Source organism: Rhinopithecus bieti, unplaced genomic scaffold, assembly GCF_001698545.2.
Source record: "Rhinopithecus bieti isolate Rb0 unplaced genomic scaffold, ASM169854v2 scaffold_2653, whole genome shotgun sequence".
NCBI classification, from domain to species: Eukaryota; Metazoa; Chordata; class Mammalia; order Primates; family Cercopithecidae; genus Rhinopithecus; species Rhinopithecus bieti.
Genome location: NW_016803812.1, coordinates 271501 through 286316, shown reverse-complemented (window position 1 = coordinate 286316; position 14816 = coordinate 271501). Strand labels below are relative to the sequence as shown.

The window sequence follows — 14816 nt, the reverse complement described above, 5'->3', positions numbered from 1 at the left end:
TTTTTTTGAGGTGGAGTTTCACTCTTATTGCCCAAGCTGGAGTGCAATGGCACAATCTCAGGTCACTGCAACCTCCGCTTCCCAGGTTCAAGCAATTCTCCTACCTCAGCCTCCTGAGTAGCTGGGATTACAGGCGTGCATCACCACGCCTGGCTAATTTTGTATTTTTAGTAGAGACAGGGTTTCTCCATGTTGGTCAGGCTGCTCTCGAACTCCCAACCTCAGGTGATCTGCCCGCCTCAGCCTACCAAAGTGCTGGGATCACAGGCGTGAGCCACCTCGCCCGGCCAGGTCTTTTAATAACATTTATTGTTACTTTTTGAAGATCAACTAATATGTTTAATTTCTCAATTATATGTGCATCTCAAACTCTTTTCTCACTTCTGATTCCTAGTTTAGTAATATTGTAAGTATTATAATGAAGACATAGGTGCACCTAAGATTTTTTAAATTATATACCTTATATAAAAGAAGTACAGATGAGGCATTCTTCATTTATCTGTTCATTATAGTCCCAGTTTAAGGCTGACTTTCTAATTAGCTTAGCTTTAGGCAGCTTTAGTGAGATGAAATCACATTCCACATAATTCACCCATTTAAAGTGCACGGTCTGACGACTTTTGGTGTATTCACAAAGTTGTACAACCATTGCCACAATCAATGTTTTAAAATTTTTATTACTCCAAAAGGAAAACTTTTCTCCCTTACACCCTTAGCTGTCACCTGTCTCTCTCTCCCTCTTTCTCTCCTAGTCCTCAGCCACTGCTAGTCCCACTTTGTCTCTATAGATTTGCCTACTGGGACATTTCACGTAAGTAGAATTAGAGGATATGTGATCCCTTGTGATTGGCTTTTCTTACTTAGCATGTTTTCAATGTTCATCTATGTTGTAATATGTGTTTGTACTTCGTTTAATGGCCAAATATTTCATTCTATGTATAAAGTATGTTTTATTTATCCATCTATCAGATGATGGATGGACATTTGGATTGTTTCTGCTTCTTGGAATATACCAAAGCTCTATTCACTAAGTGTAATGTTCTTATTAGCTTTTGAGGCATAGACACTGTGTATGTGTAGATATAAAAGGCACTCGTTTGTCTAAGTCCATGTATGTAGCTCCGTTATTCTGAGATAATATTCCAACCTGGGTTCCATGTGTCTAAAGCCTGTGTTTTAACTTCAATGGATAACTGGGAATCAGGAGTTTTTTGACCACTTTAAATATAGTGTCTTGCCTTTGGATGAATAGAGTCATTAGGAGGAAAAATGTGGATATGATGTCAGGTGAATCCCCAAACCAAGGTTAAAGAAGGAGAACACCTTTGGTTACATATAGGTTTTCCACACATGGGTCATTAATGCACAGTCTGATTTGAGCTGAGAAACGTGGGCTTTGAAGGGCTGTTTAGTAGAAAATGGGTCTAGCAGTCCCCTTCAAAATCTAACCTATGTCGGTGTCTCCTTGAATAGATTTTCCCTTTGCCCTCTCCCACTTATCCTCACCCTGTGATTTCCAGTAATACCACTGGCTGCTCTTTACCCTGCCAAGATTTAAAATACTCCTGCTATGTAGCATCAGACCTCAAGAACGTGAACTACGTACCTTTTATTGCAGGCTTCTATCATTTGTTTTTGGCTTAAATCAACTTGAAATCTCCCTTTGTGTGGCCTTTTCTATATGGCCTTATAAAAACGTGTGTACAGTAGATAGCCACAAAATAGTACCTTCTTCTCATTTGTGCCAAGCTTTAATAAGCAAATGAAAAAATATCTAATATTTTATTAATTTTAAGTATGATTTTCCCCTTTCATAGAAGTCCCTGAATTGCTGCCAGCCAAAATAAAATATTGCTGTTCTAATTTTAGTATTTTATTACATTGCATTTCATGTAATTCCTTAGTTTAAGGCCAATACCATCAGAAGAAAATTGTGCAAGTTATGCTAATATTGAGATTCTGAGTTCTGAATTTGTTTTTACATTTGTTTTGATAAAAGTGTATTTGGGGTCAGAAAGCTAAAAGGGCATTTACTGTTTCTAACCACCTCCTCCCGCCCCACCACTGCCACTGTTGAACACGTGAAAAGCACCAGGAAGCACACTAGACGGTCCTATTCTTACTAAAGGGATTAAAGTAGAATCCATGAACATGGAAGGAAATAACTTGTAGGTTTGCCTGCAGCTCGAGTTACTAGAAACAATAATTACTACATGCCGTGCCCATGAAGAAATCTTAGTAGGTGACTCATTCACTATAATGTCTGAGGGCGGAGAATTTAGTCTGTTTCTTTCACTGATGGAACCCCAATATCTGGTACAATTCATGGCATGTAGTAGGTGCTCAATAGGCATGTATTGAATTGATGGATTTATTTATTTATTTGTTTGTTTGTTTTTATTTATTTATCTTTCTTGAGACAGAGTCTCTCTCTGTCGCCCAGGCTGAGTGCAGTGGCTCGATCTCGGCTCACTGCAAGCCGCGCCTCCCAGGTTCATGCCATTCTCCTGCCTCAGCCTCCCGAGTAGCTGGGACTACAGGTGCCTGACACCTCACCCGGCTAATTTTTTATAATTTTAGTAGAGACGGGGTTTCACCATGTTAGCCAGGATGATCTCCAGACCTCATGATCCGCCTGCCTCGGCCTCCCAAAGTGCTGGGATTACAGGTGTGAGCCACCGCGCCCGGCCTAATTGATGTATTTATTGAATGGATTCCTGTATGATAAACTTCTTAACCAAGCATTCTGGGCTTTTGATCTCTGACTTCAATTTGTATCTCTCATCTAAGCCCTGTTGATATAATACAAAAAATTCACTTCAGTCAAAAAATTCCATATGTTGCTGCAACCATTTTCTATGGTGGTCCTTTGAGCAGAGAGCTTGTGGAAAGGACGTGGATCTTGTAAAAATGAGGAAGAGGCAGAACTGGCACAGGATTGTGGAAGGGTGGGGTAAGATTTAGGTAACCAGACAGGGAAGAAGAGAGAACTCTAGATTAGAAAAGCAGATAGGCTGATAAACCTTTCCTTTCCTCTAAAACTGTATTCTGACTTAACTAAGCCCACAGGTCCTTCAGCTCATACGAAAAGAAACAAGTTTCATATCTTTGTACCAATCGTCCACATACATTTGATTTATAAAGCAATTAAATGTATTTGATTTTTATGAATTATATCTGGGTCTTACTGCTACATTTTCTAACCTACCTAGGCTTTTAAGTGGCTAAATAAGCTTTATTCCCTTGTTCTTAGGGGTGAAAAACAAAAACCAGATAATTCTGACCTCAACAGCCTAATATCTGAAATCTTAAAATAGTCAAGGCCGTATCTTTCCTTACACTAAAGTACTCCACAAGTGTTTAACAACTGTAAGGCAAAATACTCTCAATGTAGTCTCTGTTATTTCACTGTGTATTGGTTTTTAATATTTCATCTGTGTCTCACAATGATCACTTAGTAGTAACTAACTGCGGGAATTAATATATTTTAATTGCCAAAATTGTGTAAAGAGAAAAGTAACAGAAAGAGAACCTGGGGTGACTTTGGCTTTTAACACTGCAGCTCCTGGCACAGCCTGTGCCTGAGGCAACCTTGGTCGTCTAGCAGTATCGTATGCGAGTCTTCTGGTTGGACAGTAAAGGACATTTATGGATCTGTCCATGACCTCTCTCCTTTATGCACTGCCAGTCTCCGGTGTCATCATTAATTAGCCTTCAGGTCTCGCATTTGTCTGCTAGAAAGCATCTCAGATAAGCCACGTCAACAAATTGGAACAGGCAAGCTGCCTGGCCCTCCGGGGCGCGTGGCTCTGTGGGGACCATGGGAGGGCAGCCCTCTCCTTTGATCATGTGAGGAAGTTTGATTCTAACAGGGCACGTGGGAATCCCAGCCCGTGGGGGTGCAGAGTGGACCTCGGAGCACAGCAGTGGAGCTGCTCTCGTTTGTACTGGTTTCAGTTTCTAATTTCAAAACCGCGAGGCTCAGAGGCCTCAGGGATTTCTTTCCCATTTTGCTTCGTCTTTCCCCAAGACTTTGCCTGCATTCTTCAGTGAATTCTCACAATGGGTGGTGGAACTTCAGCACGGGAATGAAAATCATTATCCCTAAGTTCTAAACAGGAGATTTGCACTGTGGCACATTTCCGTAAATACGGTGCCCAGCATCTGTGGCGAATAATCCCCAGCTATGACTCTCTTGCTGTTCTGACTTCGACATGTTTCCCAACCAATTTTACTAAATCATAAAAATAACAAATAATATTTATGAGCCTGCTTGCCTGTGCCAGGCATTCTGCAGATCACTGTGTATGTATTATCTTAATGACCATATCGTGCCTATGTTGCGGGGGGTCCCCATTTCGCAGATGAGAAAAACAAGCCACAGCCCACCTGAGCCCTAGTGGGTCTCGATCCAAGCACAAGCTCTTTACCACCCCCATGATATGGCCTCATAAAATTTAAGCAATTTGATGGGCACTGCATGGACTCTGTCACCACATCTAGCACGAAGGGAGAGCTGCAATGATCAACCCTGTGAATTCAGGCAAAAGCGAAAGTATTGCTTTTGTAATTGGGGAAACAAGCCCTGCCTGCAGCTCTGCTTTCACCGGGGAGGAGTAACCTTGAAGGAATTGTTGTCAGGCCTTCGATTATATCCTATTAGTAAATTACAGGCATGTTTTATCCTATGTTTATGGAAAACAATTCTATATAAATGAAATTGTTGGAGTTTGAATATAGTAGAGGGTTAATTAAAATTTTTTTTATTTTATTTTTTTATTTTTTTGAGACGGAGTCTCACTCTGTTGCCCAGGCTGGAGTGCAGTGGCGTAATCTCGGCTCATTGCAAGCTCTGTTTCCCAGGTTCACACCATTCTCCTGCCTCAGCCTCCCGAGTAACTGGGACTACAGGCACCGCCAGCACGCCCAGCTAATTTTTTTTTTTTGGTATTTTTAGTAGAGACAGGGTTTCACCGTGTTAGCCAGGATAGTCTCAATCTCCTGACCTCGTGATCCGCCCACCTCGGCCTCCCAAAGTGTTGGGATTACAGGTGTGAGCCACCGCACCTGGCCTAATTAAATAAGGAACTCTTCCCAGTTTATATTGTGGGAAATTCTAGCCTTTCTTTAACTGTATTCTCAGAATCATAACTGGAAATAGGAAACTTTATGTGGCCACAGATGTTCATTAAGAAATGCTGATTCCTTAAAGCATGTGTCTTTCCTGTTTCCCTGCCTGCCTTCGGAACTACCCAGTCAGGATAATCATCTTTGTTACCTTGTTTATGACTCATGGGGTGAGGTGGTGGATGTTTCTGGGGGTCTTTAAAATACACTCAACCCTTTGAGATCATCTTGGGACACCTCATCGTGTTTGAGGAGTACAGAGACGGTGACCCCTTGGTGCACCACCCTCCTGGAAAGCAGGGGAAGGAAGAGACGAGACAAGCAGTTCACATTGCATCTCTGGAAAGCCCACTTGGAGTCTGGGTCAACATTGCTAATATGTATGTATGTATATTTTTTAGACAGGGTCTCACCCTGTGAGACTAGGCTGGAGGACAGCGGTGTGGTCATGGCTTATTGCAGTGTCGACCTCCATGGGTTGAGGGGATCCTCCCACCTCTGCCTCCTGAATACCTGGGACCACAGGTGCACACCCCCATGCCCAGCCAATTTTTGTATTTTTTGTATAAACAGGGTTTCACCACTTTGGCCAAGCTTGTCTCAGATTCTTGGGCTCAAGCGATCCATCTGCCTTGGCTTTCCAAAGTGTTGGTATTAGAGGAGTGAGCCACTGTGCCAGGCCAACATTGCTAATTTTATTTAAACTTCCCTACACGTGAGAATCTAGTTAAGATGAAGAAACCTTTTTCCTTCATCTGCTTTTCCCTTTCTCCCTTTCTTCCCTTTCTTTCTTTCCTTTCTTCCTTTCCTTTGTCTTCCTTCCTTCTCTCTCTCTTTCTCTCTCTCCCTTCTTTCCTTCCTTCCTTCTTCCCTTTCCTTTTTTCCCTTTTCCTTCCTTCCTTCCTCTTTTTCTTTCTCTGTCTCTCTCTTTCTCTCTCTGTCTCCCTTCTTTCCTTTCTTCCTCCCTCCTTTCCTTTTCTTTCCTTCCTTCCTTTCATTCTTTCTTTCCTTCCTTTCTTGTCTGTCTGTCTCGGTCTGTTGCCCAGACCAGAGTACAGTGGTATGACACTGCAGCCTCTATCTCCTGGGCTGAAACAACCCTCCCACATCAGCCTCCCATGTAGCTGGGTCTACAGGCACGCATCATCATGCCTGGCTAACTGAAAAAAATTTTTTGAAAGACAAGGTCTCACTGTGTTGCCAGACTGGTCTTGAACTCCTGGCCTCAAGTGATCCTCCCACCTAGGCCTCCCAAAGCACTGGGATTACAGGTGCGAACCACGACATTCAGTCAAGATAAGGAGATCTGATGCTGTGGCCAGGTACATGGAGCTCTCTAGAGAAGTTTGGGAAGAAGTAAATGAATCCTGCACGATGACTTCTCAGGGATTAATTGATAGACTTTTACATAAATACATATAATTAAAGGTAAAACATAAACACTATGCAGAAGGTAATAGAGATGTTTGAAAGATGCAAAAACGTTGGATTGAAAAATGCTTTATGGCAATGTTGACATCTCAGAGAAGCTTTTCAGGATGAACAGGACTTTGTCAGATATTGTTGAAAGTATGTATGGCGTGAGAGCAGAGCAGAGAACCACATGAATGAAGACATGGAGCTGGGAATGCCAAATAATATAATTGGAACACATTGAACAGCTTTGGTTTGCTTAGTCAAATACATGTGGGAAATAGAGCTGAAATATGCCATAATGGAAAAGGCCTTAAATCCAAGGCCCTGAAGTTTGAATTTAATTGAATTCGCACTGAGAACCCATTAATAGTTTTATCTTCTTTTGTACCTTTCCCCCTTTGTTTTCAGGGGACAAGATTGCCTTATAATTTATAGAGGCTAGAGAAAACTTAACAAGCTTCAAATTTAACTCTTGACCTCCTCTATCTCTTAAAAGAACGTAATCCAACAAGATGCTTCCCCACTATTCTCTATCTCAGAAATGGCACTTCCAGCAACTTATTGTTCACCCCTTTACCTTTCCATCTGCTTCAACCCTACCTTGACTGAATCAGCAAGACCTATTTGTTACACCTGCAAAATATATCTCAGCTCTGTCTACTCTCTCGCTCCTTTGGATACCACTCTAACACAAAGTGTCCTATTTTGAGAAAAGAATGGTAGTGGGAAGGACTTACTTACAGTTTGGCCACAGATCCATCTACTTCAAAAGAGGTGAAGGGTAATCTCATAATAGCAGAGAAGTTATAAAGTAGCTATTGCAGAGAGGACAATAAAGCTTACAAAGAAAGGAAAAAGCGTGGGAAAAATGAATGTTTTACATGATTATTTGACTGGATTTACAGAATTTGTTCTAGTTGTTTCAAGGCAAGATTTGTATTTTTTCAATAAGATAAGTCATTTAAAAAATTAGTCTTTGCATCCCAATGGACGGGATTTTCTAGATAGCCTTGGAATGGTTGTCGGAATAGCTAATAGCAGATATTCTAGATAGCTCTATAAAAACTCTTACAAAGAAACAATGTCAATGGATAGAGCCTGAATTTAGGTACCCTGTCCTGTGATCTAGCATCCCTGTATCATGAGAAATCCCTAGATACCTCTGAGAATGTAGGTGATTCTGACCTTGACTCAGAAAATGACAAAGAGTTCCCTCAAATTGCTTTCATTTTCAGCACTGTTTTATAGTCCCCAGAGTTGTCTAGGATTTCTGCAATCTAGTTGGCAATATTGCACATGAAAAGTGTCAGATAACTAATTTCAGAGAACATTTAAGTGGTGTCTTTTGCATTTTCTTTATTTCTGACCTGACATGTTTATTGCTTTGCCTGCAGTATAAGTTCTGAGATGCTAGTTTTAAATATGCCAAATTATTGGATGGGAATTTCCCAATGTAAATAAAGATTTCCTTCCCAACCTCCTTCTTCCAAAATGCCTTACCTGTGTGTTTATAAATTCTTCCAAGATCTGTAGTATATGTCTCTCTGTTTTGTGAACCTGGTGGCATGATATCTTTATGGTGAAAATCCAGTGCTTTATTAATAGGCTTTTGGACAAGAACATACTTAATTTCCAGCCATAGTCAACAGATAAAAGTGATCATGACTCAGCTCTAGCTTTGTAGAAATGAAACCTTTCTTTTCCCGGTGCATGCTGTAACATAGGAACCTTCAGGAGATGCCTCTTGCCTGAGTTAACCGTCTTTTGTAATGGTGAACTATGAATATTGTGGTTTCCATGTAGCCAAATCATAACTATCCAATAAGTAGATCATTTTTAAAAAGTCAAGTCACCTCAGACTTGATTATCAAAAAGTACTCTATTACAAATTTTAGATTGTCTATCTGAAGTAAATTACATAAAATTATTTCCCATGTGTTAATAGAGGATTAAAAGGAAGGATAGGGGAATGGGAAGCATGAAGAACAGACAGGGTCCTCCCCAACCTGGGCTTAGTTCTCATGTTGGGATGCGTGTGTCACCCTGGCCAATCACTAGGTTGGTATCTAGACAACTTGGATGCCTGAGAATTTCTGCAATGTCTTTTTCACGTTCTACTTTTGGAGTATGAATCTGAAGAGGGCTGGCACCCTTAATTTCGTGAGACTAATCCTCAAGTAGTTTTTGCCTCTCTTCATCTTTGGGAGAACACAAGCAGATTACTTTACGTATCCCAGGTCAGAGACTTCTCTGGATCTCTAGAAGAAAAATGGAAGGATTTTACATTGCCCTGTTCCTCAAGAGTTGTGTAGAATGAACTAATTATTTTTGTTGGTTTGTTTATTATTTCTGGTTTTTCTTCCCCTCCCCATTCCAACCCTGGAATTTGGACAAGCGGTGATTGACAAGGAATGTGCACAATTGATACTCAAGTGCATAGCACAGTGCCTGGCCCATAGCAGGAGCTCAGCAAATACGTGTTCCTGAGTAAGTCTAATTCTAAATTTCTCTTCACAGCAAGTGAGAAACAGATGGTGGTGGTGTGCAAGGAGTCCCCAAAGGAGTATCTCCAGCCTTTCAAGGACAAACTAGAGGAGTTCTTCCAAAAAGGTAGGAAGCTTTGTCAGCAGCACATACACACGGCCCTGAAACATCCTTCATTCCATGAATCTTTTCTCTGAGACCCATGGCCGCTTGCATCCTGGCTGACCACAGGCAGCTCTGGTGAGTTCATTAGCCCATCTCTCCATGATGGTTACATACTCACGGTAAAGTTGTCCTATAGCTTTTGTGTCACCTTTCAAATCCATTTTAATATTTTAAATTCTTGAATGTTACTCTGGCTTTTTGTAAATTCTCTGAGGACAAACGTTTTTTGTCTTTTCATGGAGCTCAAGGAATTTCTCAGCCCATGTTCACCAACAAACGACATACATGTAAGGCAGATGCAGTTATGCGTTTCACATTTGTGGTCAACCTGGACAGATGGGTGGTGATCACCCTCCTGGTTTTATGAGTGTAGCAATTTGGAAACTTGTGTTATATTTTCCGTTCCTTTTCAGATAGGAAAATTAGGGCCAAATGAATGTCATCCATCAATCACTTGCTACCTATCAGCCCTCTGGGGTTGATCAGTGGAAGTGATATGCATGAGACTCCACACTTTCTTTGAAGTCTTAACAGATTTCCTTCCTTTACAGTTTTGGCATGAGTAGGGAACTTCTGTTGATCAGGGTTAGTGAACATGGAAGTTGCACGTCTTTTAGATAATTCCTGTTCTAGATGTAAAACAAAAATAAGTGTGGGCTTGTTGAAGACAGCTTATTTCCTTGCTGGAAAGCTAGAGGAAACACACATAGGAGCCTTTGAGGATATCTCAACATCCTCTTTCTATTACTGAGTAAGGCCACATGTTACCACACCATCAACAAAAGACTGTGAAGCAGGGTGAATGCATAAAGTGTGGCCAGACCAGCTTGAGAATTAGCAGGGAAATTCTCAGTCTGTGAGTCACAGGAACTCCATTCCAGCTGCTGCTCCGTTGGTGCAGAGACCATTGCTCCCTTGTCCATGATGAAAGGTTGTCTGTATTGAAGTAGGAGAAGTCAGATTTCTCTCTCAGCCATTACAGGACCTCATATATGATGGAAGAAATGCTGTCAGGCAAAGAACCATCTTGAGAGCAAAGATACCAATACTTGCGTGCTGTGTGACTATAGGAGATGGGTTTTATAAGTGACTTATCAAAAAATGCATTGCTATGTAATTATACTGTGTAAATATAACCTAAGTAGCCTGAAGAAAAGCATGAGATACTTCCTTTTGCTGACCCCAGTTAATAGTGTCTGCTGTTTACATATGTAGAATTAACTTGAAATGAGGCTCATGTGTACTTGGATTCCATCTTTATTTGTAGTTGCTATTCTATTTCTAGAAAATTTTGCCATATGTATGTTAGGGTACTATCTGCCTGCATGCTGTAATGCCCTTAGAATCCTGCCTCTGCAAAGCAGCTAGCTTATATCGTGAATTTTATTTTTTTTGTTGAAAAGACATAAATATGATTAGATTTAAAACCTTGAGAATCTTCTTTGGTACCTTGGAAAAGGAATTTGAAAATCCCCATTTGGGATAATGTGTTAGCCTCTTCTCTACTAGGGCTCCCAAGACAATTCTGGTCTATTCAGAGAAAGGGAATTTATATGAGGGAAACTGGATCTTACGTCAGGGAAGTACGGGTATGGCCATAGTAAGCTGTTCTAAGAAAGTCCTAGAACAGTGGTTCTCAACTCTCTTGCATACTAGAATCACTTGGGAGATTTTTAAAAATCTTGATACCCAGGCCCAACTCTAGACCCATCATCAGCATCTCTCAGGGTGGGACCAGGCATCAGATTTTCCTTTTTTTTTTTTTTTTTTTTTTTTTAAACTCTCCAGGTAATTCCAGTGTGGAACCCAGATTGACAGCCAATACTGTCTAGCTTACTTCACCTTTTAATGTGTATTCAAAGATTTATTCTGAGCCTGCTATATGTTAGGCTCTATGATAGAGACTGAGAGTACTAAGATTAATTGTATACCCCTACACCCTGTCCCGGAGTATCTTAGTGGGAAAAGATCTATAGTTGAATACAATCAGCCCCCCCCGCTTTTTTTTTTTTTTTTTTGAGATGGAGTTTTGCTCTTACTGACCAGGCTGGAGTGCAATGGCGCGATCTCGGCTCACTGCAACCTCCTTCCTCCAGGGTTCAAGTGATTCTCCTGCCTCAGCCTGCCGAGTAGCTGGGATTACAGGTGCCCACCACCACGCCCGGCTAATTTTTGTATTTTTAGTAGAGACGGAGTTTCATTATGTTGGCCAGGCTGGTCTTGAACTCCTGACCTCAGACAGTCCACCCGCCTCGGCCTCCCAAAGAGCTGGGATAACAGGTGTGAGCCACTGAGCCCAGCCAGTCATCTCCTCTTTAACCAACAGATGAGGTAAAAGTGACATTAGGAATAACATCAAATCATGCTTAAAACAAAACCACCCAAAACAAGACATAAATTGAATGTGAAGGAAACATTACCATTCTATTTAAAAATTTAAGAATATAAAAATATATATACTATTGTAGGAATCTTAAACATTCCCAGTATTGTATGGTAGAAAAGTCTACTGTTGAAATAGCTTGTTATGATTATTTCATTACTTAACTCATTTTGTCAAAAAAACAGTCTAGACTTGTGCTGTTCGATGTGGCAGACACTAGCCACATGTGGCTTTTGAGCAGCTGAAATGTGGCTAATCCAGACTGAGATGTCTTACAAGGGTAAAACACACATGGGGTTTTGAAGACTCGGCAGAAAAAACATGTAAAATATTTTATTGCTGATTTTTTTATACTGATTACATGGTAAACTGGTAACATTTTAGATATGTTAAATAAATAAAACATTATTCATTTATAGGTAAGTTAATAAATATGTTAATAACCTGACAAAATATATTAGCTAAGTTATATTTCTTCTACTTTTTGAGTGTGGCTACTAGAAAATCTAAATTATATTTGTAGTTCACATTATATTTCTACCAGAAGGTGCTAATCTGGAGGCATGTTCCACAGGCTTTCCTCAGCTCATTCCTACACTTTCTTCTCATTTTCGCTCTACCTTCTCAGCTTGAATCCTAAGTTACTGGAATGCAGAATTTCACAAGCTAGCCCCCTGTCCACTCTGGGCCTGGCCCTTGTTTGGCTCTCAAGTGGGGCTACTTAACCAAAGGAGGTAACAGCATGCTACTTGATCAGGCTATTACCTCTGTGGTTCTGAAATGTATGGTTTAGGGTCTGTGGTTAAGAAATACATTATAGTTCACAGCAATATGCTATGATGTAGGGGCTGGGTTTTTGCCAAATTGCAATGTATACAAATGGAATATCTCCTCGCTGCTGTTTGGAGTTCCAAATAGTAGTTCCTTTATTACATAGATATTTCACTGATTCATAGAAAATGTAGGATTTTCCATTTGCCACAAATATGCACTATTCACCATAGATAATCAAATTTCTATGACAGTTGTCATACAGTTTAAGTATAGTATTTCATCTAATATGCTATTTATTGTAAGAAATACCATTATTCCATGTACTACTAAGAAAAATTGCTGCCATAAGCCACAGCATATAGACGCTTAAGATGCACCCAAATATCAGAGGCTCTAAAATATGAAAATTCTATCAATTTTGGAGTTGGTGTAATGTGGTACTGTAATTAGGCATATAGAATCAGAAAGGAAGAATGCCCAACACTTTTAGGTAAGACTTTCAGCAAAGGAGATATTTTTTTCAGACGTGAAAAAGAACAAAATAATAATGATGACAATGATGTTAACATTTACTGAGTGCCTCTATCTGCTAGATACCATGGGGAACAAATCGCCTTTTTACTTAGTCACCATGACAGTCCTTTGAAGTGAGTACTATTACCGCCCTGCTATACAGATGAGGAAATTGAGGATTAGAAATTCTCAGCAGACAGGCTACAAAGGGCATTCCAGGCAGAGGAAAACACTGCAAGTCTCAGAAGGATGAAAGACATGATGTGTTTGGAAAATGGCAAGCAACTTGGTGTGGCTAGATCACAAGGCATATGAGAAGAACCCAAGACCAAAAAAGAGATAAGAGTCACAATATGACTTGCTAAAGAATCTGAACTTTATCTGACAGGCAGCAGATAATATTGGAAAATAATGTGTACAGGAGTGACATGATGATGTTGGATTTGTTTGTATTTGTTTTGGTTTGTGCCGTTTTTTTGTGGGGGTATATCACTTTGCTTTTTGTTGTTGCTGAGAAATATAACTAACAGTAATATGCAAAAAGGTTGAACAAGTAACAGACTAATGCCATTGCAAAAGCAATGGCAAAACCGAGGAAGGAGGATCACTTGAGGCCAGGAGTTTGAAACCAGCCCGGGCAACAAAGTGAGACCCCATCTCTACAAAAATTAGTTGGAAGTGGTGGCACCTGTAGCCTCAGCTACTTGGGAGGCTGAGGTGGGAGGATTGCTTGAGCCCCAGACTTCAAGGCTACAGTGACTATGATTACACTACTGTGCTCCAGCCTTAGCAAGAGAGCAAGACGCTGTCTCTAAAACAAAACAAAACAAAGCAATGACAGTAAAAATAAGAAGGAAAAGACATAATTGTAAACAGTAAAGGACTGTTTTAGGCATTACAGGACAGGATATTAAATTGGATGTACAAAATGAAACAGAGGAGAATAGGGTAACTCCTTTTTCTTGCTTGCATAACTGGCTGGATACTGATAAGGAAGACTAGATTTGAGATGGAAGACAGTGAGGTCGACGTTAGACGTGTTAACTTTGTACATATGAGACACGCAGGTAGAGATGCTGGGCTCATGGGAGACAGCTAGATGAGACTCTAAAGGTAGCAGTTCAAGTCATAGGAATGAATGAGATGGCCCGAAGAGAAGGGTGTAGAATGAGACGATACGTGAAGTATCAGAGTATCTGAGCACAGGGTATTATATAATAAATGTAACTGAGAAAAGATACTTCTGTACTTCCATAGCACAGCTTATACAGAGCATTTTGCAAGGAAGCTAATTCTCTATTAGGAGTCTTATCACTCATAAAGTTTTAAGCAATTGTGTTCTTTATGCCTGAGAAGTCACATGCATTGTGACTCAGGATTATTTTTACATCAGCTGCAATTCAGCTCTAAGAATCATGATGATTTAATTTTTCTTCTGTAAATCATATCCTGTTGCCACACTCAAATGGAAATGATGCATTTATCCTTATGTCTTTTATCATTCTTCCCTTCTCAGAATGCCCTTATATAGTGTTATTTGACAAAACTGTGGTACTTTTTCTTAATGAATTTCATTTTCTGAGAATTGAGTGTAATTTTAATGACACCACTTGGTGGGGTTGCAAACTCCATGATATCCATGCCTTTTTTTTCTTACGTGTCTTTTTTCTTTTCCACACTAGGCTCTTGTTGAAGCTGGTTTATGGCTCAGTTCAGAATAACCTTGTGCAGGCATTTTGTGAGCTCCTGCTTTCCCACCCTCAGATCAAACGTGGTCATAATGATATGGCCTTCAAAAATGTGATGCTCACATTAAAAGTTCCCATAAACATGGCAGGGATCCTATAATTAAAAGAAGGCGCAGAGCAACCGATTAGATCCCAGGTATAGATCTTGTAGGTGGTCTTTTCATGCTGTTAAATTGGTCATTTGTATTTATAGCTTTAGCAGGGAG

At 40.3% G+C, this 14816-nt stretch overlaps 1 protein-coding gene across 1 annotated transcript in view; it reads left to right on the top strand.

Moving 5' to 3' along the window:
* Positions 1 to 9066: 9066 nt before the first annotated feature.
* LOC108516608 (formin-1-like) overlaps positions 9067 to 14816 on the top strand; it is a 97386-nt gene continuing 91636 nt past the window's right edge. Inside the window, exon 1 of the mRNA XM_017854182.1 lies at positions 9067 to 9153. Coding sequence (XP_017709671.1) covers positions 9075 to 9153 — 79 coding nt within the window. The 5' untranslated portion in view covers positions 9067 to 9074. The remainder of the gene's footprint in view (positions 9154 to 14816) is intronic.